The sequence below is a fragment of the Sinocyclocheilus rhinocerous genome, unplaced genomic scaffold (assembly GCF_001515625.1).
Source record: "Sinocyclocheilus rhinocerous isolate Xijiao unplaced genomic scaffold, SAMN03320098_v1.1 scaffold1084, whole genome shotgun sequence".
NCBI lineage: Eukaryota > Metazoa > Chordata > Actinopteri > Cypriniformes > Cyprinidae > Sinocyclocheilus > Sinocyclocheilus rhinocerous.
Genome location: NW_015656001.1, coordinates 1,088,918 through 1,114,005, shown reverse-complemented (window position 1 = coordinate 1,114,005; position 25,088 = coordinate 1,088,918). Strand labels below are relative to the sequence as shown.

Genomic DNA, 25,088 nt, shown 5'->3' with positions numbered 1-25,088 from the left:
CTTTATGTGGAGGGAATAAAAGCCATCGGAAGAGACTTTCATCTCGGTAGGCCCATGCCACAGCTAATCTTTCCCTCCTCTGCAACAACATTTCCACTCCAGTTCCTATCCACTCCAGATGTATTTGCTCTCCGCACCTGCTCGTGTCCCGTTAAGATTTAAACGGCAAACACAGAATGCCCAAGATAACCTGCACGCAGGGGCTTTTGGAGACACTTTACTCCCTCGACATTATTTTAAAAGAGCAGATCTGAGCGCTCCGCCGCCGCTCGAGAGAGACGCGATTATCTGTTGCGATCCCTCTGCGACGCACCGCAGCCATTCATCTCTTACACACACACACACATGCAAAGGCCTGATCTGAATTTAAGGATTTTGGCAGGTCTGACTGTAGCATCTGCGTTGTGACTCTCTGATGAATCGCTCTGTCGTTTGGAATCCTGCAAATCCTGCTCTTCGTCAAAGGCATTACTGTATATCACTGCACCCTTTTTGATGCAGCACATGTACGTCTGCTTTCTTTCTGACATAGTGCAAGTCTTTAAACATGCTTGGAGTCTGTAGTTATTGACTCATTAGGGTTTTTTTGTGTTTTTCTTGTAACATTTTCCTCAGTTCTCAGTTATGTTTCAGTTAACTGTCAGTCTGACTCTCGAGTCTGTCTTGAGAGGAACAAAAATAGACAAATGAGGTCATTGTGGACATACAGGAAGAGTAGCACTATTAGAAGAATGTGCATATCAGCTCTTTTATTTAGCTAGACTAGGAAGAATTTGATGAGAAATGTTCATATTAAGATTTTTGATTTACTGTTTTGGCAAAGCTAAACTCAGTTTGAGACATTTGGACGTTTTTCTCTGGATACAAAAATGAGAAATAAGTCTTTAGAAGTATTTTTTTTATATTTGCTGATTAAGAGAAAGAAATGGAGATAGTACTGATCACATTTTGGGATTTTTGAGACTTAAATAATATATATATATATATACACTACTGGTAAAACAGCTCGTTAAAAGTTTTAATGTTTTGTAAGAAGGCTCTTGTGCTCACCATGAATGCATTTATTTAATCAAAAATACAGTAAACAGTATTACTGTGAAATATTGCAATTTAAAATATTTAAAATAACTCTTTTATATTTGAATATTTTAAAATGTAATTTATTCCTGTGATGCAAAGCTGAATTTTCAGCATCCTTACTCCAGTCTTCAGTGTCACAAGATCCTTCAGAAATTATTCTAATATGCTGATTTTTATATAATTATCGATGTTAAAAACATAAAACAATAATCAATGTTTTGTGGAAACTGTGGTACATTTTTTCAGGATTCTTTGATGAATAGAAAGTTAAAGAGAACAGCATTTATTTGAAAAAATAAATCTTTTGTGACATTATAAAAGTCTTTACTGTCAATTTTCATAACTTTAAGAAGTTAAAAAAAGAATAAAATGCTTTTTTTTTTAATTGAGATCTCTTCTAAAATTCTGAGTGCCACTAGAAGCACTAAACAGTATTGCTAAAAAGAATCATTGTTTTTTAAACTATGTTTCCTGTCTGTCATTGGTCAAATAACCTCATAGTCCCACCCTAATCTCATCCCATTGGTTGAGCCAGTGATGCTAGTCAGAATGCTTAAACAAACACAGTTTTGATGGTGTCACGGTGTTTACACTTTTCTAAGGGAATCAGTCTACAAATGTCATATAGTTGTCTGAATATTAAGCTGGGGCTGGAGAAATATTTTAACAGTCTGGTATTTTATACAAATTCATTTCATTTGACCTCTTGATGTAATGACCCTAATTGGTTCCCTCTCAGGTCAGTAAATCTGGACCCTCAGGACGGGACGGGCTGATGTATATTAAACACAGTAACTGTTTGCATTCTGCCTGTCAGGATTCTATTATGGAGCGTGCGGCGCTCCTTGTTTTGATACAGTGGTAATTTAAAGAGCGTCTTAATTGACTTGATTTCTTCCTGCATGCACCGCAGTGAGCCTTGTTGCTTTATTGGGCCACACACAATGCGCCAAGTTCAATTTTACCATTCATAATGAATGCAGTCGTGCCATTCAAATGCAGCCATAAGCACACAGCAGATAAGAATTTAATTAAATGTAGATTAAAACCAAACAGGAAAACACACTCGCTGATAATTTGTTATCACATCCCCTGGTCATATTTTTTTTCCTCCTCCTTCGCACTTTCAACTTGTTCTTCCTTGGGCTACAGGACTCTCTCTCTCTCTCTCTCTCTCTCTCTTTCTGTCTCCCTCTATCGCTTAGCGAAGCTGTGAAAGTGGAAGCACCTTGCGCATCTTGCATTTGGTGCCCTGAGATTGAATGGAAATGTGAGACGGGGAGCGTCGCAGGTTTAATCAGCGGAGGGAAGGAGAAATGAGGGGCAGGAGGAGGAGGGGAGAATCACAAACTTAACATGAGCCGAATTACACGCACAAACAAAATGTCATAGTGACACGTCTGCTGTTTCTACTGGCTGGGGAAAATGCGACCTCAGCACATGTGTAAAGGGGGTAAAGTGTGTTTTAACTATATGAAACGTAAAATAAAGCAAAATAAAAAAACAAAATAAAGCTTATTGCTTTTATAAAATGGTTATTCCATATGTAGTAAGGTTTCACAAAATAAAACAGAGCAAATAAAGTGTAATGATATTAATAAAAACATTATTCTTCCGCCAAACAATGTAGTTCCTCAGAAACGGTTGTGGTTCCAACAAAGTGGTTGCCGAGCAGCACACAAATGTAAACAAAGGTGTATGTTTGTAGAGTAATTTACAACAGCTTTGAACGCGGCTCAACCAATCAGAATCAAGGACCGGAACTCTCCGTTTTATAATATCTATTTTACACTGACGCATACCTGCAAATGCAACGTGCATATTTCTGTCATTTTGGCATGAAAGCATCATGATTTCACATAAACAGTGGCTCCAAAAAGTATTTTGACATATTATATTATACTTTTGTGTGTGTGTGTGTGTGTGTGTGTGTGTGTATATACACGCACATATATAAATAGATTTTTGTTCTCATATATAATATAGTTATATATAATTAATTATAATAATAAAAAGAAATATATAATATATAAATACATAAAAATATATATAATTCTGAATTCTACATTTATTTATTTTTTTGTGAGACATGTATATAATATCTTTAACCTATTTTTTAACTAACATTTGACAACTAGAAATTTCCTAAATTTTTTGTCTTCATTTTGTCATCACAACACATACTATGAATTGTATAATTAAAAGCTTTTGTTGTTGTTGTTGTTAAATTGTTTGCTGTTTACCGTTACTATTTAAAATATTTTTTGTTTAAAGTTCAAATTCTTTATTAATATCTTTTTTTTTAATAAATGACACTCAGTTTTGTTATATAATGCAATGATTCAGCAATTTTTAAGCATGTGTGAAATGTACAAATACTTGTACACTGTATATGAAGTGAATAAAAACAATTTATAATAAATTGTCTTATTTGCTGTATTTTCACAACAATATAAACATATTAACCGTTGTGTTTTATGCAACTCAAAGGATTAAATCTGCATAAATGTTATGAAATGTTGAGTGTATTCACTGGACTAGCACGAGGAGTTTAGCAGATGTTTTGCACTCATTAAAATGTTCCTGTATTCAGCATATCCTGAGCTGCAGAGTATGTTTGTGCCTGGAAAAAGCAGAACGTTCCCCATCTGGCGCATTTATCCCTGTAAATATTTTGGGATATATTTGGGTTTGTTTTTGACACCTTTCCAAACTCCTTTGCCATTTTGTGTCATTTTCCAAAGCGTGCTGCAAAGTGAAGCCTTTCAGCGCATATCGAGAAGTTTTAATGATGCTGTAGACATCAGCGGGAAGGATTTTCATTTCAAAACAGTCCCTTTACCGCTTTATTTCTTCTCCTGGGACGACTGTCTTGCCACGCACACACACACACCAGCTGAAATTGGCACACCCTGGCACAGCGTTTCCACCAGTGCCGGTTCCACGTTTGCTGTGGATGCCAGGGCTGGTGTGTGCTGCGGCGAGACCCAGCGAATCTGTTCCACTCTATTACCCTCGTGCCTGCCGCCCACCTTTACTGTGGGGAAAAGAGCAATTTCCTGTCGCAGTCTGTTTGATCAAGTGCTAAACCCTTATGATCAATAGAGAGACAGATGTCAGCTCCAGATGGCCGTGTGGCAGTACCTGGGGCAGTGGACGGGCCGTGCCAGGACGACAGCATGGCACTGTGCAAGGGCAGCAGTGTCTTCCCTCCGCACCAGCCGACAAACACAATTAGATCCTTTAGCCGCTGACTGTTTATTTCAGACGCTCGAAGCAACGGCGGACGTAATTAGCTCATGCTTTGCGCAATATGTGGAATTACAGAAGAGTCGTGGTGCAGGCGTTCGGGTTTCTTGGGTAGGATTGTACAGTAGGTGATGTCTTTCTGTGCCATTGGCATTATGACAAAAATAATCTGCCTTCAAACAGGTTCCCAAACACTCCCTCATCCGCCATTGGTCAGACAAACAATGAGTCTATTGTTTACTACAGGGGTTCACAAACTTTTTTTTTGTCAACAGAACCCCTTGGATGCACTGTTTTTTAGGAACCCAATCAAATGTATTATTATTATTATTATTACATTTGATTGGGTTCCTAAGCAGATGATGATGATAAATAGTTTTGTTGTTTTAACTCTAATTACATTATATATATATATATATAACCATTGTTAATTACAATTGTACTGTAAAGGTATTATTATTATTATTTGTTTAGGAACCTAATCAAATTGAATCATTTATTAATAATAATAAATTATTAATAACAATTATTATTTTGTATAGTTATTTTTGTTACAAAAAATGAATCCAGAAATGTATTACTGTAAATTACAATAGTACCATTAAAATGAATATTTTATCATTATAATGGCAGTTTTATTTTACGCTACAAGTTATAAATTTGTATCTTACATTTTACTTTAAACATCCTTGTGCTTTTATTTTGGCTGAAAATCAAAATGTTGTAAATTTCCGCCCACAAAAATGATGGAAATTACACAAATGTGTAAATAAAGTGAACCTAGCACATGCTGCGTTCCCAAGTGAACGTTAAACTTGCAGTACATGCAGAGATGGAGTTTTGCTGCATTTACTGTGAACACTGCCACGTTTCTCTTTAAAACAAGCAGAGCATCTATACAGTTATTTAAATAAATGATGGCCTTTGTTTTGATAATTGCACTAATGAATATAGCGACTATCGGGCAGCCCCTTTTATTTATTTTAATTTTACATTGAATATTATTCATTACTAGCGTTTCATCAACACATAAACCTCCTGCAGTTCCCTCAGGAACCCCCAAGGGTTTGCAAACCCGCATTTGGGAAACCCTGGTTTACTGTATTATAATAAAAAAGACACGCCGTATCCTCAAACGCCTCTTTTCCCTGAATGCACTTCCACTGCGAGACATCTTTGTCAGCTCTCCTCCTGCGATTTGTCCATGTTGCAGCGATCTGTCATCTTCCAAAATGGTTGACAGGTGCATCAATCTGGCTCAATCTCCCACGAAAAAGCGCCACTGCCAGACAGCCCGAGTCGAGGTTTCCAAAGAGGAGAAGGAGCCATTTTTCCAGGCCGTGCATTTGCATGAGGGCAAGCGTCCATGGGCCCATGTGGCATGGGGACGGAGCCATGTTGGAAGAGAGCGGTCCCGCTGGAGCCCGGCCGTTCACCTGCTCCCCAGCGTGGAGCATGCTGGGAAGCGGACGCGGGCCACCGACCACAGCTGGGGGTCTGCTGCGCAGCTCAACACTACCGCTCCCCGCTGCCACGAAGGCGTGACGTCCCATTAACGCTGATGGTCAAGACGGGTGGCATGTGTGTGTCCCTCCCAGCGGGGGCCGCAGTAAACACATGTCGACTAGCCGCAACCAATACGCAGTAACCTGACGAAGTGAGCACTGCTCTCGGTGAGAACGCTCTCTTTTACTCTTGAGTGTTTCAAATCTGCAATCAGAAAATTAACACGATTTTTTACCATGAGTGAGCTAATCTATGCCGCTTCCCATGAAAAGTAGATCAAATTCTATTTTTATTTTTTCCATAATAATGCATGTACACAAAATGTGTCATTTCAAGCCAAATATATTTATTTTCCGCTGCGGGATGCTTGCTTTTCATCCAAAAATGCTTTTGCAACATTCATGTGATGTGTAAACAGAGTTTGGGCTTGACGTTAAACTGATGAGCGGATGTGTTTTTTAATGCTAATTCTCATCACAGCTGTTGCTGGAAACACAGTAAATTAAAGCTTTTGTCAGTGGGATTCTCAAATCGGCAAATGAAAAGTACTTCTAAAGGGATTTGTCAAAATCAGCTTTTAATCATTAAATAAACATCACATTTTGACTATTATAAATCATTCAGTATTATAAACACATTTCTGAATCTGATGGGACTTAGAAACCTGTAGTGTTTTGAGCTGGAATTTATAATATTGAGAAGAAATTTCATATTTCTTTTGTTCTGTCATTCCAGATAGTCAAGAATTACTGTACTCTCTCTGCCATAGTCTACTATATGATACTGCACTAATGCAATACTTCACACCACAACGTAACAGTGTACTATACTACTCTACACAGTACTATACTGCATTATATTAATGCATATATTTTATACTTTTTATGCTAATATCACTACTGTCATTTTATTTACTTGAACTCGTCCACAAATGTGCATCCCATCTGCAAAGAATGTAAGCATGTGTACAATAATTCCCATTTGTGCTTCAGAAAATACTGTAAAACAGTCACTACAAGACAATGAAATGGTTGAAATGCTTACAAAAAAAACTGTCTTTTCGGGAAAACAAGGAGGGGACAAGTAGCTGTGTGTCTGAGATTGGTCTGGTGTGGTTTTGGGATGAGCAGAGTGAGCTCTGATAGGTCAGATCTGTATTACAGTATGGGAACAGTGCCCCCTTATGGCCATACACAGTGATTGTTGACATTGAGACAGAACATATCAGTTTGATGGCTTATCAGTAACACGACTCTATTATTTAGACTTGTTGTATTGATTTTTTGGTCTTCATAATTAATTACTGAGGTTCGATGTGTAGATGTGCATTCACAAGTAGTTCAAAATTAGTGTCAGCAAAGCAGTACCTACAGTATTTCATTGCTGTACTGAGTTCAGTCTTAACCAGGCAAGGTTTTTTCAAAGCCAGCATGAAATGCAACCCATTTTACTTCCATAATCTGATGCATTTCCAAGTGAAACACAATACTCAACTAGAAAGAATGTAGGGAGGGAATTGATTGCATCCATTGGGAATTGATTGAATTGGAAATTACTCCATGTGGTAAACCACTTACACTCATTATGACTATAACGTGCTTTAATAAAGCAAAAAGTATAAATTTTTTCATTTTATTTTGATTTTGAAACTTATTTTGTTGGTCGTTTTAGGACCTCTGTGTTTGTTTCCTTTTCATTCAGGCTTTAAATTGGAACATCTATTTCTGAGGACAAAAAATGAGCAACTATTCAGTCACTTGTTGTTTGCTGCTATTAGATTATTTTTATGCCTTTTATTCTGATATAGAGACAAAACTGAAAGTCTTTTATGTTTTTAACTACTTGAAGTCTAGAGGTCTCAAAATACTTCATACTTGACTTTTAGCAGCTTGCTAGTAAAGCTAAAGTTATGCATTGTTCTGTTCTAATAACCAATAATTTTTTTTTATTTTAATTTTTTTTTTTTTTTTTTTTTGCTCCAGCTGTAGTGAATGAATTACTGAATGTCTGAAGGTAAAAGCTGCCTGATCTTTCTGGAAGGATGACATACAATTTAAACATCAAATACACCTTTATTGTCACAAAATATAAAGGATGCATTTGCCTTCCTTTGTCCCAGATTCATTTTTGGCAGTGTCATTTCTGGCATAGCGTTAAGGTTTGTGCTCCACACCGCCGTTACGGCCTCTGATGCAGCCGTTTGTCTGGACAGATGGGAGATACAAACACGGATATGTTTAACTATGCATTTTACAGCAAACTATTAAAGTCTTTCACTATTTACACATGCAAACATTTGAGTAGCTGTCCTCCGGCCAGTCCATTAGCCAACCCTTCTGTCGGCTTTTGCCACAAAAAGACAGAAAGAGAAAGCAAACGAGAGCTAGAAAGGCTTGTTTTGTGCTTTTGCAACACGCTTGATCTTTTAAAGTGATCATTCAAAGTGCTCGTGCCCTGCGTTAGGCGCCTTTGAGGGCTTCTGCGGCTCATCCTGGTGCGTCTGATTAGAACGGCACAGACTTACACATGTAATTGCATAATGCTGAACCCTCCTGTAATTCCTTTATGTGAACATCTTTAAGTAAGTGTTTAAAAGCATCATTAGTGTGAACGAGGGGGGAGTTTGGGCCGCGAGGACGAGCCCGCGCTAGTGGATTCTATAGCGGGAGATTGTATGAAAAGAAGTTATCTGGACTGTGTACAGGATACCGGGTTTTGATTGTTTTAATGAAGCAGCTGGCTTATTGTGTGTCCTTAATTCCTCCATTGTTTTTGGAATATGTCATAGTTCTTTATTCTTTTATCAGGTGCGCTGCAGGAGGACAGAGACAATAGGCTTCATTGCGACTGCGTTGGCCGCGGCACAAAGGCCTTCTGCTGCAGACAGCTCACAGGCGAAAGCAGCACGGCGCTGGCTACGCTTTTCAGCCGGGGTCCCGTGTCTCCTGAGCGTGCACTCTCGCTTTAGGGCCACCCATCGACCTGTGTATTTCAGTTTGTGAACTTCCAATGGCACAGACAGGAAGTCTTCATCCCAACTGTGGATGTTCTTCAAGTTGGACTTTTTGACCCTGTGAGCACCTTGAGTTGAGGAGGAGAATCAGTTGGAAATGTTTCTACACTGATTGCCCACACCTGCGAAGGGTTCGAGCCAGCCTTTTGTTCATCACTGCATGAAGTTAGGCTTTGTTTGACATAGAATATTGGCATATTACTCTTATTATTTCTGCAGTATTTAAAAGACTCACATTATGCTGCACAGTATGCTAATTTTCTACTGCTTTTTGCCAAAAATGTACAGTATACAAAATACATTCCCTTTATCCCACAATGCAAAGCCCTTAAGTTGAACTGTCATTTCCAGAGTGATGGACAAACTGGAAGTAACATCATGCTTTTTTTTCTCTCTATTTTTTACTAGACTGTCAAAAGTTAAGAATGTTTTAACAAAATATGATTAAAAATGCAAACATTTTATATCCAAGATGATAATGGGCTGCTGTGCTTTTTAACTGGTAGGTTGCAAGTATATTCTGATAGGGTCACATTATTGTAGGGGAAATGCTAAATACTAATAATTAAAAATGCAACTAACCATATAATTATGGATAGCACCTAAAATCAGCATTTAATAGGCAGGAGAAAGCATTTCCCTTATCTTTTGCTGTTGAGGTCCAAGGTCATCCATCCCGTGTACAGTATTTTCATCTGCCATTAGTAGCTGAAAGTATGAAAACATCAAAGTTTAGAGAAATTTAGGAACTACATTTTGATTTTAAATAATATAGATTTTTTTCATATTTTAATATATATTATATTCCCATTATATTTTGTATTATAAATCAATTCTGTATTTCTTCATGCATTAAAAAAAAAATGTCATTATAATAATTTAGAATTTGCTGATATTTGTTGACATTATTAATAATAATATATTTATATTTATAATAATTATACTTATAATAATCCCAATTTTTAAAGCATATTCTTATTTTATATTATACATTGTTTTTATTGTTAACTGTGAAACTAAAACAATTAACAATTATTATTAACAATTTTTTTAATTTGTTGATGAAAAAAATCATATATGAAAATTATAATTGTACCTTAAGTTGAAATTTGAGTACTAATATATATATATATATATATACTAATATAAATGAGAAAAGCACTTTAAAATGAAAACTTTAAATATAAACATAAAAGCTCATTCTAAATATTAATAAATACTGCAATATTATATAAACAATACTAAAATAACACTTGTATGATACTGTATGTGATGCGTTGGATTGCCATTTGATGTCTGATGTAGAATCTTAAAACCTGAAGCAAAACGAGTTGAAAAGCACTGCTGTAAAACTCACCTCGCAGCCGCTAAAACAGCCGCATTGGAGAAGGACATGACAGCAACACTAATATTGTTCTGATTTTTATTGCATCTTATTTCTGGGCAGTCTCAAAGTTTGCCAGTGATCCGTTTTGACGCCACAACTCACGGGCCATCCCACAATGCAGCAGTGCCCTGCATACATCACATTTCTGCCTTCTTTTCTAGTGCAAGTAATGAGTTCTTCATGCAACTTCCAGCAGTACTCTGAGCAGGCAGAGGTGACCTGCGCCCTCCTGCTGGTGCAGGTGACAGTTTTGATCTGCGCTGATGGCGACGGCAGTTTTTGTTATTTTAATTAGGAGATAAGGAAGGAGAGAGCCTCTCCAGGCAGTGTGTGGTGTGTGACAGGATCCCGCTGATGAAGAGGACCCGTCTGAAGAGCGTGTCTCCCCGCTGCAGATTCACACCATGATAAGCTGCTCTTTCAGGCAGCATTTCTAACACAGAAGCTTTCGCAGTCAGCGCCTGCATAGAAAGCCATTTATTCTCCAACTTTCTTCTTTTTATATATCTGAACTGATTGTATGATATCTTTCATTTTTGAGCGCCCCTTGAAAATACAGTGATTATTAAATCATTTCATCCTAAGGTTTCTCCTTAAATGTGTGCTTGTTAGCTTATTTTTATTAGCCAGCTAGTTGTCCAGAAGAGTAGTTGAATAGTCAATGAGTCAAATGACTCACACTGTGCAGCATCATTCTTTCAGACCGTTTTCAGGAATTTCATTCCCTTTCTTTTTCACTCACCTTTCCAACAGCTGCTCTGAAAGTGCAGCTCATCTTCCTCTCTGAAGCTCCGTCAGTGTGTTTGCACATCTCTGAGAGATTTAATTAATTGTCCAGCTTCCCTACTGATACAATGTCCCAATTCTGCCATTTAGCATCTGCGTATCATAGTTTGTTGTTATCTCAGAAGCCAGATTTGTTTGTAAATAGTCATATTTAAAACTTGAATGGCAAATGAAGTGTGTCTGAAATCCGTCCGTGTGCGATGATAAATGCTATCTGAGCTTAAACCCTTCACTGACTTCCCGTCTATCCCTCCCTTCTTTTCTTTTCTGAATGTATTCAGAGAGTGTTTGATCTGAACTGAAATGTTAGATGTACAGTAGACCGTAAATATTGACCATCCCTTTAGAGCAACATGATTAATTAAAGATGAAGTGCGTAACATTATGAAAATTGCAAAAAGAGTGATTTGTTTGTTTTGTTTCCTGAATACTCCCCAAATTCCTTTAGTTGGACAAATGTTGTTTTATGGTCATTTTCCAACAAAACTTTTTTTTTTAATGAATTTAAGGCTGTCCTGTATGGCATTTTCCTGTTTAATTATAATACCTGTATAATTTCCAGTTAACTTAGCGTTTGATGCAAAAAGTAAATAAATGTGTGTGGAAAATGTATAATTTATATAATTTTTATAAAATAATATTAAAATAAATGTTAAATAATGCATGCAAAAACTATAGAATAAAAACTATTCTAAACTACAATTTAGAATTTTAAATATAATACTAGACTAAAGTTCAAACGTTTGGGGTTGGTATGATTTTTTATGTTTTTAAAAGAAGTCTCTTATGATCACCAAGGCTGCATTTATTTGATCAAAAATACAGTAAAAACGGTTCAATATTATTACAATTTTAAATAACAGTTTTCTATTTTAATATATTTTAAAATGTCATTTATTCCTGTGAAGACACAGATGAATTTTCAGCGTCATTACTCCAGTCTTCAGTGAAATCATTCTAATATGCTGATTTGATGCTAAAGAAACATTTTGAAAACAGTTGCTCCGCTTAATATTTTGTTAGAAACCATAATACATTTCTTTAAGATTCTTTGATGAATAGCAAGTTCAAAATAACATTTATTTGAAATATTTTTACTATGCTGCAAATTATTCGCATGTATAATGCGGAAGGAGAGAAGTACACATTTCATCTTTAAAGAATCAGGAGTAATTAATTCTCTTTTAACTTCATTTAAATGCATCATAAAAACTGATCAAACTACTCCATGTTTAAATCAGTTTTTACATGTGAAACATTTGCATACTTTTGAAACTTAAGTGTCTAAATGCAGCAGTGATAATGTGTGTTTTCTTGTCTCACGCAGGTGGTCAGTTGTGGTGCACCACGACTAAGAACATGATGGAAGGCGAAGAGCTGGTGGCATTCGCAGTGGACTTTGACTCTCGATTGCAGGCGGTCAATCACATGTCTCTCGGTGAGGGCATGTACCCAGCACGCCTTCTGGACACCATCCAGCTCCTGCCCCAGCAAGCTGCCATGGCCTCCATATTACCTACAGCTATAGTCAACAGTAAGCCCTGCTTCTGTTTACACACAAGCTCAATAACTGTCCACAGGCATCATAAACGTATGCAGCGAATCAAAACTAATAACTGTCAACATACTTTTACAATGAGGCCGTACGGTTGAGGCTCGCTGTAAAACTTGGCCACAATATTGCCGCATATGGGGTCTCACCTGTTCCCGCGGCTGCACTGTTGAGCTCTCCAACCAATCGTTTGGGCCAGTTCAGAATGTGTTACACACGCACGTATTACACTGAAAACAGAGGATGCTGGAGTTATTCACAGATTAACCTCTGCTGGAGGAACGTGATGTTCTGCCCTTCAGTTTAGGGGTACAGTAAACATATTTGGACTCTGACCAACCCTGTAATTGCAAAATTCAAGCCATTTGCAAATACTTTGTTTGTTGACTTTATCAGGGAAGTCTAGAGTTCAGCTTGACACAGAGGAGGATGCTGCTAGCAGATGGTGCAATGTTTTCATTTGCCCTTGAGGAAAGGGCACAAGCCTACTGGAATCATCTCTGTTGCCATGCAACATCACAGCAGAAATGTCATTTAAAACTGTTATTTGAGCCGTGCATGTGAACTGATCATTCAGAAGTCCCAAACACTCCAGACGCCCCTTCAGATATATCCCCTATAGGAATGGAATTTGCACCATTCCTCTCTCTTCTACTTCCACTTTTGAAGAAGTATGAAAAAGAAATGCCATTCCATAGCCAAATGTTGAGAATTTCATTAATAAATGAACTTCTTTGCAAAAGGTGTGTTTGCACCTTTTGACTTTTAAGTCTTTTTAGAGGCAGCATAAATGCTACTGATAAAGCTCATAATGTGTCAAATTAAACACTCAGCAGAACTGTTGTAGGTTTGCCTTCACATGCTAGTCTCTGTGTTTCAGAGGACATCTTCCCCTGTAAAGCGTGTGGGATATGGTACAGGAGTGAGAGGAACCTTCAGGCCCACCTGATGTATTACTGCAGTGGGCGGCAGAGGGAACCTGATAACGTCTCTGAAGAGACTGACGCCAATTCCCACCAAACTCCAAATATCTGCCCTTTCCCACAATGCAACAAGAGCTTCAGCAACCCTCGTGCTCTGGAGATGCACTTGAGCTCACACAGTGGTGAGTATGATGGTATCATAAGTTCAATGCATTTTGACAGTTAGAAAAATAGTTATTTCTGACCGTCATTGCACATTTAGCTCACTCATCACCCATTCCTATTTTGCAGCTATCATTTATTCATATCAAATCTTGAATCTTACAGTAAATTATGTTTCGGTTTTGTAAACATATAGTACAAGGGTAGAATATCATTAAATATGAAACTGTTATAAAATTTAACATGCTTTAATAGTATTTGAAACTCAGACAACCTGGACATTAATGATGATGATTGTTATTAGTTTAGTTTCTCTTTTATTATCTCCCTCAGGAGAAATGTGTCTTAGGCAATCCAGAGAGCAGATCAAACATACAACAATACACTTATTCAATTACACTCCTACACAATCCTAATAATACACCAACATTACATATTACCCATGACATTACCCTCACCCACACAACAATTTCAGTCACTTATTATTTAAAATTTTGATAATGGAATTAGAGAAAATTTGTACCTATTCATCTTGCAAATTGGTACCCTATATCTCCTGCCTGAGGGCATCAGCTTGGGTCACCAATAATTTTAAGACTCTGCTTCCTAACAGACCTCTCAAAAATGTCCTGAAGAGAAAGTGGGGACAACATACCAATTATTTTTCCAGCTCTTCTAACCACATTTTAAAGTTGTGATCTAAGTTTAACAGTGAAATTGCCAAAACATTGTAAAACCATAACATATTATAGATTCAAAAGCTGATCTGTAAAACAATAACTTGATACTTTTGTCCACCCCATAAACCTTGAGCCGTCGCAAAAAATGCAGGCGCTGACTAGCTCGTGTACAAACATAGTCCACTTGATGACTCCATTGCAGCTGAGAATCAAAGTAGATACCTAAATACTTATATGTTGTTACCTGCTCAACTTCCTCCTCATTAACTAAAATTGGACTATGATCACCCACCAACCTCAAAAGATAATTTCTTTAGTTTTTTTTAACATTCAACATCAAGTTGTGTTCCTCACACCACCGCACAACCCCTTCTATCTCTAATTTATACATACCGACATCTGAATTCTTTGTCAGCAAACTAAGTATAGCTGAATCATCTGAAAATTTGATAATATAGTTATGTACTGGTTTCTACAATCATTTGTATATAATGTAAAAAGAGGGGGGGGGAACTTACGCAGCCTTGAGGAACTCCAACATTTGTGACCAATATATCAGAGAAAGTTTAATTAATTGTATTTAATATTATTATGATTAATAATAATTATAATGATATTAATAATATTGTTTTATATTAATATTTTACTATTATTTATATACACACAAAATAAATACATAGTAAAGATAAATTAATAATAATATATGTCTGTCCTTATTCTATTTCATTGTACTTCACATTCACTGCCATTTTAGGTTGTTTGATCTGCAACAGCCAAAAGCCTGCTTATGTTAATACTAAAATTCTATATTTGCATGTAAAAAATCAAGAAACAATTACAGTTTTAGCAGTTTATTAAGGTTAGATAAAATAATCTTCATCGGGCAATAATGTGCGTCTACGAAACAGATAGACAAAATGCTACAGCAGACACGATGTAAAATTAGTGGAAATGCAAGATTAACAAAAACAACTGTCTTTTTTCTTTCTCACAGCTGTCAAAATGGAAGAGTCTCTTCCCCCTGGCACCAGCTTGAAATGCACAATCTGTAACTTCACAGCAGATTCACTCCTTACATTCCAGCACCACATCCTTTCACACCTGTCACAGGCAGCCTTCAGATGCAATCACTGCCACATCAGCTTCCAGAACCACAGGGAACTGCTGCAGCATCAAGACTTACACGGACACTCCGGGAAGATTCACAGGGAGAGCGACAGCGAGAACTCCCCAAGAGAAGGAGAGGAAAGCCTACAGGCGGCACGAGCAGAACTGTCGGGCAGGAAGGATGTGGTTATGCAAAGTCCCAAGAGCATACCTAACAAGGCCAACAGTCCTGATGGAGAACTCGAAAGACCTGAGAAAAAACCTACACTCGGCCTGCAAAAGGGAGAAAGTCACCCAGGAAGCAAGGCTAGTTTCTCTTACACCAGAATCAAGTCGGAACCTTCTAGTCCACGGCTAGCCTCCTCGCCGGTCCAGCACAACATGGGCCCAACTTTCCCCATGGGTCCATTCCTGTCACAGTTTGCTTTCTCCCAGGACATTTCTGTGGTACCACAAGCATCTGAGATTCTAGCCAAAATGTCAGAGCTGGTGCATCGCAGGCTACGCCATGGAGGGAACAGCTACCCTCCTGTCATCTACAGTCCTCTCATGCCCAAAGGAGCGACCTGCTTTGAATGCAACATCACTTTCAATAATCTAGACAACTACTTAGTTCACAAGAAGCACTACTGCAACAGTCGCTGGCAGCACATGGCGAAGTCTCCAGATTTCTCCAGTGTTCCGGACAAGGTGTCCGATGCCATAAGTCCAAACAGTGGCCACACTTCGGTCGGTATGCTCCCCGGATGCCTTCCATCAGAAACTGACAGTCATCTCGTGACAACAGCTTGCTTGAATTCATCTGTTTTGGATATTATGAACGCTGGTGGGAAAGTGCCAGACAAAGACCTTCCTGGGCAAGTAAAGAAGGTTACTACACCAACAGGAGTTGAGGAACGGCTCGGCGGAAAACAGCCTGAGGTGAAGAGTCCCAGCACGTCTTTGGTGGATGGTGACAATGACCCAAACAAGACCACCTGTGAAGCATGCAACATCACCTTCAGCCGGCATGAAACGTTCATGGTTCACAAGCAGTACTATTGCGCCACTCGCCATGACCCACCCATGAAACGCATGTCCGCGAAGGTGCCCGCCATGCAGCGGACCATGAGAACGCGCAAGCGGAGAAAGATGTACGAGATGTGTCTACCTGACCAAGAGCAACGGCAGCCCATGGGGCCACAGCCGGGATTCTTGGGCATGCCCACTCTAGGAAATCCATGTACATCCCAGGAATCGGTAGAAAGTCTGGCTGACCGCTTCCATCCACGATGTGACATTTTTCCAAGCCTTGTCCCGAAACACTTAGATGCTTCTCTTACCGTCTCCAAGCCTATCCTTGCCCACAAAGGTAACACTAGTGCAGACCCACAGGAACTAGATGCTCCGATAGATCTCAGCAAAAAGAGCTCACCTCTTCCTGACAAGTCGTGCAACTCCCCCAAAAGACTCATGGACTATCACGAATGTACCGTGTGCAAGATCAGTTTTAACAAAGTGGAGAACTACCTTGCCCATAAACAGAACTTTTGCCCTTTCACATCTGCTCAGCATGGCGAGATCGGCAGTCTGGAGCAGCCGATGTTCCCGGGCGTCAAGAGCGAAGGCAATAATTCAGAAGACATCTATGATAAGAGTTCTGTGAAATGTGAGAAAAACATTGGCAACAAGTTGATGGTGCAAAACGGAGGCATATTTCCACCACACCTCGGGCCGGCGCCGGATCAGAAAGCTTTCGGTGATGCATTGCTCATGACTTCGAAAGATGAGAACAAGAACATGTTTTTGCCTCACTGTCTCTATCCTGGAGCAATAAAGAAGATGAAAGGTACAGAGCCAATATCGCCGTATTTCGGGATAAAAAGCAGCGACTACATGGCAGGGAGTCTCGTTATGCAGGGTGAGGCGCCCGAACAGGAGCAAAGCAGCAACGGCGCAGGTGAGACGGGCACAGAACCACCTGCGGCCAATGGCTGCCCCCATCCCGGCAAGGAGCCGCTGCCCCTGCTGCCCAAAAACAGGGGCATGGTGATTGTCAACGGTGGTCATAAAGAGGATCGCCAGACATCAGAAACTCCCCAGCAAGAGAATCAGCCTCACAACACCTCATCACCAGAGGAACAAACCTCTCCCACGTGGGGAGCCGAGAACCCTCCCGACCCAAACGAGAATGTATCGCCCACTTCGAAATCGCCTGTGGAGGAATCCACACCTGCCGGAAAAGGCATAAATGGGTCAGCGCCGCCAGCAGGCAGTGGGAAGTATTGCCGCCTCTGTGACATCCAGTTCAATAACTTGTCAAACTTTATCACTCACAAGAAGTTTTACTGCTCGTCACATGCCGCTGAGCACGTGAAATGAAATTCGCTCTTCTTCCCTCGTCTTTTTTGGGTACACGGTCGTGTCTGAAATAGTGCATCATGCAGTTTTATATACTGCTTGTGGACAATCAAGAGAAGCTTCTTCTTTCGTTATTTGAAGACAAAATTATGAAAAAAAAAATCCAAGTGTAATATTGGTGCCACTTTCACCTTTTATTTATTTTACAATCAGTATTAATATGAGTAGTGCTCTTAATTTAAATTCAGAGAAAGTTTATATCAGAGTTGTTTGTAATGTTATTGTATAGTCATTCTTGTGTAGCAGACATATTGTTTACAATGTACGTTAGTTTCAAGGAGACAATAGGCACAGATACAAAACTGAAATGCGTTTTAGACCCAACAATAGCTACTGGAGCACTTGTGTATTCTTATTTGCTGGTACAGTTTTTTGTATATGTCAAAATGTCACTTGCAGTATGATTCTCTTGACTTCAGCCTTAAAACAGTTCGGAGGGATAACCAGGCACAACGCTGCAGCTCATGTTTTGGCATATACTGTACACATGGCTTTGCATATATATGTTGCTGTTTGTCTGTCTTTTCTTCGACTCAGAAGTTGATGTTTAAATGAGGATGGCAGCATTCTTGTATAGTACTTGTATTTCAGTTTGCTGATACACCTTGTTCTCCCTTTTTAAAAATTTGCTCTCACCGCAATACTTTGTAAAAAAAAAAAAAAAAACATAAGGAAAAAAAGGAGGAGGGTGGGAACATTACGGAAAAAAGTATTATAAAGGGGGAAGAGCAGCTATTTCTTACTCCTGAAAAAAAAATGAAATTGTACAAAAAGCAGGTTTATCAATGGTGATTATTGATGGGTGGGATGAGACAAGGGAATACTGTAAAAATTATCATTCCAATGTCCTTATGTAAGAAAAATATTTCTTTAAAATGTTGTTGCTATGCATGTATATGGATGGAATAAAATTCCAGATCTGTTGGAAATTTTTATTTTGATGTGGTGTCAATTAAACTTCAATCCTCAGGATAAACAGACCATGTTATTGTCTTCTTTCAGGATGTCTAACGAAAACATTTACAGGTCTCATCAAAAGGGAAACGTGTGAATGTGTGTACATTTTTAATAAATTATATAAAAAAATATTTTTAAAAATATAAAAAAATTCAATGCTGCAAATTAATTCCTAGTTTTTTTTTCTTTTTTTAAGCAAAATATAATTTCTACATTTACTGGAAATACTGGAGTTAGTACATAAATACTTTTGTGCATAGGTTCAACAAGGAGTGGAGCACACATAATGGTAGATTTCTTACAAAAATACTTTATTTAGAGGCTAATAGAGTTGAAATATAATCAGGAGGACTATTATATGTTATGTCACTGATGGCAATGTGAATCGAAAATGTTTTTTCTTTGCACTGAACACTTTTGCATTTTTTGCACCTTTTTGGCCTCTAAATAAAGTATTGTTTGTAAGAAATATGAGTGAAATATGACTTCATGACAAGTTTTGTTTACTTCACTTTAATCGCATTAATAAAAAGGCATTTTGACAAAAAATAAGTACAGTTAAATTGTCTTCAGCAGTTCACCAAAACGTACAATCCATCAACAAACAAACTACAGAGATTTCAGTTTCCATTGTAAGCAGAAATATGAAGCTGTTATTTGGCCTCTTGCATCACTGAAGAGAGTATGTGACAGCTGCAGGGAAGGAGCTGTTATTGATCTTTTGTTATTAGAGAGGCTGCATTTTCTGAAGCATCTCACTGCCTCTGTTGGTTGGACTGCCTTTGTGACACGAGCTTATGCAAATGTTTGATAAGCGAGGATGGATTTTTGTAGATCATGTGACGATCCGCCCCACGAATCTGAATGTGATTGGCACTGGGATAAGAGCGCTCCAAAAACTTGCTCTGAAGTTCAGCAACCACCTGACAGTTAATGAGACGTTCAGCAAAGGATTTGCCTCTGATTAAAACTCACTAAAGTTCAGAAGTGAAGGCAGAAAGTGGGACTGTTAAAGACACTCACTTGGTTGAGATCTGAAGGAAGCTGATCATCAAAGGATTCCCCAGTGATCACATGCACAGATGTCTTGCTAGAGAGAGGCTTATATCTGGAGATCTCTCTGAAAAAGTCAAGGACATTCAAACAGCAGCATAAATGAAGGCAATTCACACTTCACACTAGAGATCGCTTATTAACACACCATTAATTGCTTTGTTTGACCAATGTTTTTTTCTGTATTACACATACACTGTCCACACTTTTCTGCTTAAGCAGCTTTTTTATTATTATTATTATTCATAATTAGCACAATTAACAAGAATAAATTAATATTACTGGACTGCAGCAATAATCATTTGTAGCAGATCCATAATATGTATTATAGTTTCAAAAAGCCTAAATAAAGCAAAATCAGTTCTGCATACTGGTTATCAGAAATTTAAACAAAATTAATAATAATAACAATGATGATGATGATGAACATTGTTATTGCTGTAGTCCGATGAAATGTATTGTTTCAAAAAGCAGAAATAAAAGTGATCTCTTTTAGTTATCTAAGATTTTAGCTATCGGGGAAAAAAACTCAAAATCAGGTCCCACTAATGTTATTTTAGTATCATTGAGATACTATTATAGCTTTATTCATATAAAAAAAAAAAAATCCTGTTTTCATTTTAAGTTAGTTTTCCATCTGTGTTTTTGTAATTTTTATTAGGTTTTTTTTATTATTATTATTATTATTATTATTATTATTGGTTTAATTTTAAATTTAATTTTAAATTTTTTTATTTTATTTTTTACATTTTTCTATATAGTTTTTATTCTTTTTTATTTCAGTTTAGTACATTAAAATCAACTAAATTCAAATGAGAAATGCTGCTTAGGCAACTAGTTAAAATAAAATAAGTTTTAAGTTTTTATTTTATTTTAAAGGTTTTTTTTGTTCAAGTAATTATTATTTTTTTTTTTAGAATTAGCTAACTATAATAATCCCTGTGCAATGCATATTATATACAATGGTTTTAGAAGTATTTTATCACACTTCAAATATTTTAATTCTCATTACATTACAAACAAAAAATTACTGCAATAAATTTTAATTCACGCAGGTGTCCTATCAGAGTAATTACAGGTTATTTCATTAACGAAAGTGTCCTAACAAATTCTTAATTTTAAACAGTATTTCTTCTTTTCTTTTTTTTATTAAAAACAAACTTACGTTTCTTATGAAATGTGGTTGAAAGTATGTTTTTTGAGGCCACAATAAGTACAGCCATTTCTCAAACTATTCATTGAAGCTAAAGTGGTTACCTGACTTGAGATGCGCTCTCATTGAGAAAGAAATGCTCGTCTACTGCAGCGCTCTGATGGGCAGGGTTACACAGCAGATATTTCTGACAGTACAATCACAAGAAACAATCATAACAAGCACTGATTTATGCATTGATTTGATTTCTAGCTTCACTTAATAGCAGAGACAAATGTATTTACATAGAGATATATTACTGTACGGCGGACAAGGTGGCTCAAACAACGAGAGTTGTTCCAATATTGAATTTTTACACTTTGGTGATTGTAATATACATGCAGATGTAAAACACTCTCGGTGACCTCAGACAGACACACTTGAAAGCGTCAAGTCCACACTTGAGTCAACAGCTCGAGAGGAGCAGATCCTCCATTCTGAGAGACAGAGCGGTCAAATTAATTGTCGACAGGCGTTTCAAGAGCCGCGCTTCCTCTCAGTTAAACATGAAAGCACAATATAGCCACTAATTGCTATTTGATTGTCTGTGTTCTTGTGTAAAGAAGTGCAGTCCAAGCACTGACAGCACCTTTTCCTTTATTTCTTTAAATCATGTGATTTGTAGTTTGAACATACATTGACAAGTCTCTATGAGCAATAGCAATAGACTTGTTATCTGGCCTGAAATACTTAAAATGCATGACCTTAAAGGGGTCATATGATGCTTTTTTAAAGATCATTATTTTGTGTATTTGGTGTAACAGAATATGTTGACATGCTTTAATGTTCAAAAAACACATTATTTTTCAAATACTGTACATTATTGTAGGTCCTCTATGCCCCGCCTCTCTCAAACGCTTCGTTTTCTACAAAGTCCCTCCTTCCGACAAGCGCAGTCTGCTCTGATTGGCCAGCTGACCCAGTGCATTGTGATTGGCTGAACACCGCAAGCACTCGTCGGAAATGTAACGCCCCTTACCATAATCGCGAGCTTCATCTTTCAAAATAAATGTAAAGACAGAGCCCGAAAGGGGAACAGAGTCGCGTGACAGACACAGTGATGAAGCTGGTATGTGTTTGCAGTACACAAGCCACGGTTAAGACAGCTGACTCCACTGTGATGTGACCCTGTCTCTCTCTCTCTCTCACACACACACACATGCGCGTGCACGCACACACACATGATGCGCAAAACTCTGCATTTGAACAGTCAATAGCAAATACTTAAACTAATAGCAAAACAGTAGCTGATTCAGAAGCGCCAGATTGTCATAGCAAAGGCAGAATGACCTCTTCTCCTAGGTTCACGAAACGGTCGTCCATAAAATGCATTGCTGTTCTGTTGTAAGTAATCTTAAAGATTCCTAAATGCATCTACTTTCTGAAGGCCAAATAAAGTGCTTTTGCTTTCGCCTAGAAACACACAGCGTCTCCTTGACATGGCTGCTTCAACACTAACTGCTGTTCCTGAAACCACGCCTTCTTTCTTTGCGTGCTCATTTGGGCGGCATTATGCAAATATTTTCACATAGTGAGGTAGATATGTGGGGGCATGTTAGAACGCGCCGTTTTAGGGGGGCGTGGCAGAGTCTTAACTTTGATAAAGAATATCTCTTTGGTTTTGAGACTTTAGTCTTTGCAACTTCAGGGATCTTATCTATGCACAATCAGCTTGTAACACTCCAAAGAGAAAGGAAAACTTGAAATCGCATCATATGACCCCTTTAAGTAAACATGGCCTGCGGTGTGACAATCTATATACTGCATTTTTCAATTTTTATAATTATGCATGCAACTATATTAATTAAGAGACAAAATATTTGTACTTTTAAAAATGCATGTCACTCTGTAGCTAAATTAGTGAAAGCAAAAAGGTGTTTAAAATAGTGGAAATTTTTAAAGACCATTCTGTATATTCAACAGTTTGCTGTCAGTTTTTTTTCTCTCTCTCTCCAAAAGTCTTATATAGCAAGGGCACATTAAATTAATCATAAGTGACAATAAGTAAAGACATTTATAATGTTAAAAAAGATTTCTATTTCAAATACTGACAGTGAAGACTGGAGTAATGGCTGCTGAAAATCGATCTTTGCATCACAGGAATAAAATACATATTAAAATAAATTAAAATAGAAAACAGCTATTTTAAATTGTAGAAATATTTCCCAAAATTACTGTTTTACGGTATTTTTTATCTAATAATTTAGTCTTGATGAGCATAAGAGACTTCTTTTGACACTAACCTTTTAAACAGTAGTGTATAATATATGGCAGCAATCATTCATATTCTTTTCTTTTATTAGATATAAACCATAAACTGAGCATGTATTAAACTAAGATATTAGATGTAGTGCAGTTTGATTATTTGAGCTCAACCATAGAGACGCAGAGACTAATGCATCACGTGGCCTGTCTTATAAAACAATATATACAGTATATATATTTTTTTTTTTTGCAAAGCAGTTTATTCAGTGGACTGGGGCATCATCTCTATTGACTTCCATGCAAGCAGTTCTCCAAAACACCAGTGCCATTGATATGTCTGAAGTTTCCAAATGCAGCACAAATGCATCTATGGTTGCAGCCATAACGTGAGGTTTATTTATACATCTATAATAACTGTACACTAAAACAGTAGCAAGCCATGGACGCATTTTGCTTCAAGCAGCCTACCGCATTTACACCAACAACACAAGCACGAGGTTGTTTTTGTCTCTAGCAAACAGCCAGATATTTTAAAGCTCGTTTATTTTGTTTTGTTTTGTTGAAATCTACCGTTACAAAGAAACATATTGCTTTCGTTTTATGCTTCTAATCTTTCCCAGACAAATGAGACAGAGGTCTTAAAAACACTGTGTCTGTTTTTATGCAGATAGAGAGGAAGGATGGGCATGTATGAAATATAGAAAAAAAACGCAGCTAGTCATCACCACCTTCCTGTTGTGCATTAATTATTTCAACCTCCTTATAAAGGCGAAACATTCCTCGAAATCACCTCTTCCGTCCCTCAGGTCTACCTTCGATTCATGTCGTAAATGGGAATCTGTAGCTTTTTGAGGGGAAGAGGGGCCATTCAAAATTCGAATAAATGTTTAGCATATTCGTGGCCGCATGTTAACGTGCATGAAATTGGGTGGAACTGGAGCGAAGAGAGCGGCCTCGTACCTTGACTGCACGCGGCTCTTTTGCATCGTGACCTGAGAAACCCTGTCTGAAGGCGTTTCAAAAAGCCTCCGCCTCAGTCTGTCTGCAGCCTCTCACAGTCACACAATCCGGGAAAGTTGTTCATCTTAGACACCTGATCGTTAAAACTGCTTCTCTTGTTCTCCAGAAATCCTGCCCCGCGTGTCAAACGGCTCATAGAGACAGCTGTAATTTACGCAACTGCACCACCAAGTGGCCATGTTCTAGAACCTTTTTTGTCTCGCCACCATCAGTAATAAAGTTCGTTGAAATTCCACCAAAAACGGTACAACTTATATAAGCGAAGGACGATGTCATTTTTACTTATGTCAACGAGAAGATGACTAAAAAGTGTTTATATACAGTCATGTCTGCAGGTGTCAATGCAAATTGACACAACTTACATTGCTTTGCTTTTTTTTAAAAGAAATCGAATGCCAAAGATGAAATGTGCACTTAAATAATGTTTTTAAACAGATATCATGAAAACTCTTGTCAGTGGAAAAAAAAAGAAATGAATCACAATGGTTTAATTATTTGAATCATTTGACAGCTCTGAATTAAAACGTAACAAGTAAAACCAAGTTATTTCAGGAATGAAAAGAAAATCATAAAATTACAATTAATTTAATCTTTTGACAGCTAATATGTTTGTTTTTTTAATTGTAATTTCTCTTTATAGGTTTACAAGTAAAATCAAAATGAGTTATTTCAAAACCTAAGAGAAAAGAAAATCATTAAATTAATGATTCATTAAACAATTATTTTAATCTGTTGAAAGTTTTTTTTTTTTTGTAAGATTAACAGCAAAAAGTTGTTATTTCAGAACTTTGACAGAAAAAAAATGAAATTATTAAA

General features: G+C 37.5%; 2 protein-coding genes across 3 annotated transcripts in view; one reads left to right on the top strand and one right to left on the bottom strand.

Annotated features, from left to right (window-relative positions):
* The window catches only part of LOC107719156 (zinc finger protein ZFPM2-like), a gene marked incomplete at its 5' end in the record, with an annotated part of 118,792 nt that extends 99,847 nt beyond the window's left edge, over positions 1-18,945 (top strand). Inside the window, 3 exons of the mRNA XM_016526526.1 lie at positions 12,349-12,555; positions 13,454-13,678; positions 15,333-18,945. Of these exons, the coding sequence (XP_016382012.1) occupies positions 12,349-12,555; positions 13,454-13,678; positions 15,333-17,806 (2,906 nt within the window). The remainder of the gene's footprint in view (positions 1-12,348; positions 12,556-13,453; positions 13,679-15,332) is intronic.
* Positions 18,946-19,187: 242 nt separating this feature from the next.
* The window catches only part of LOC107719144 (uncharacterized), a 28,706-nt gene continuing 22,805 nt past the window's right edge, over positions 19,188-25,088 (bottom strand). Inside the window, exons 9-11 of one of the 2 annotated variants that reach the window (XM_016526512.1) lie at positions 21,113-21,195; positions 19,826-19,922; positions 19,188-19,725 (exon numbers count right to left, since the gene is read on the bottom strand). In XM_016526512.1, the coding sequence (XP_016381998.1) occupies positions 19,558-19,725; positions 19,826-19,922; positions 21,113-21,195 (348 nt within the window). In that variant the 3' untranslated portion in view covers positions 19,188-19,557. The remainder of the gene's footprint in view (positions 19,726-19,825; positions 19,923-21,112; positions 21,196-25,088) is intronic. The other variant, XM_016526511.1, reaches the window with a different exon arrangement.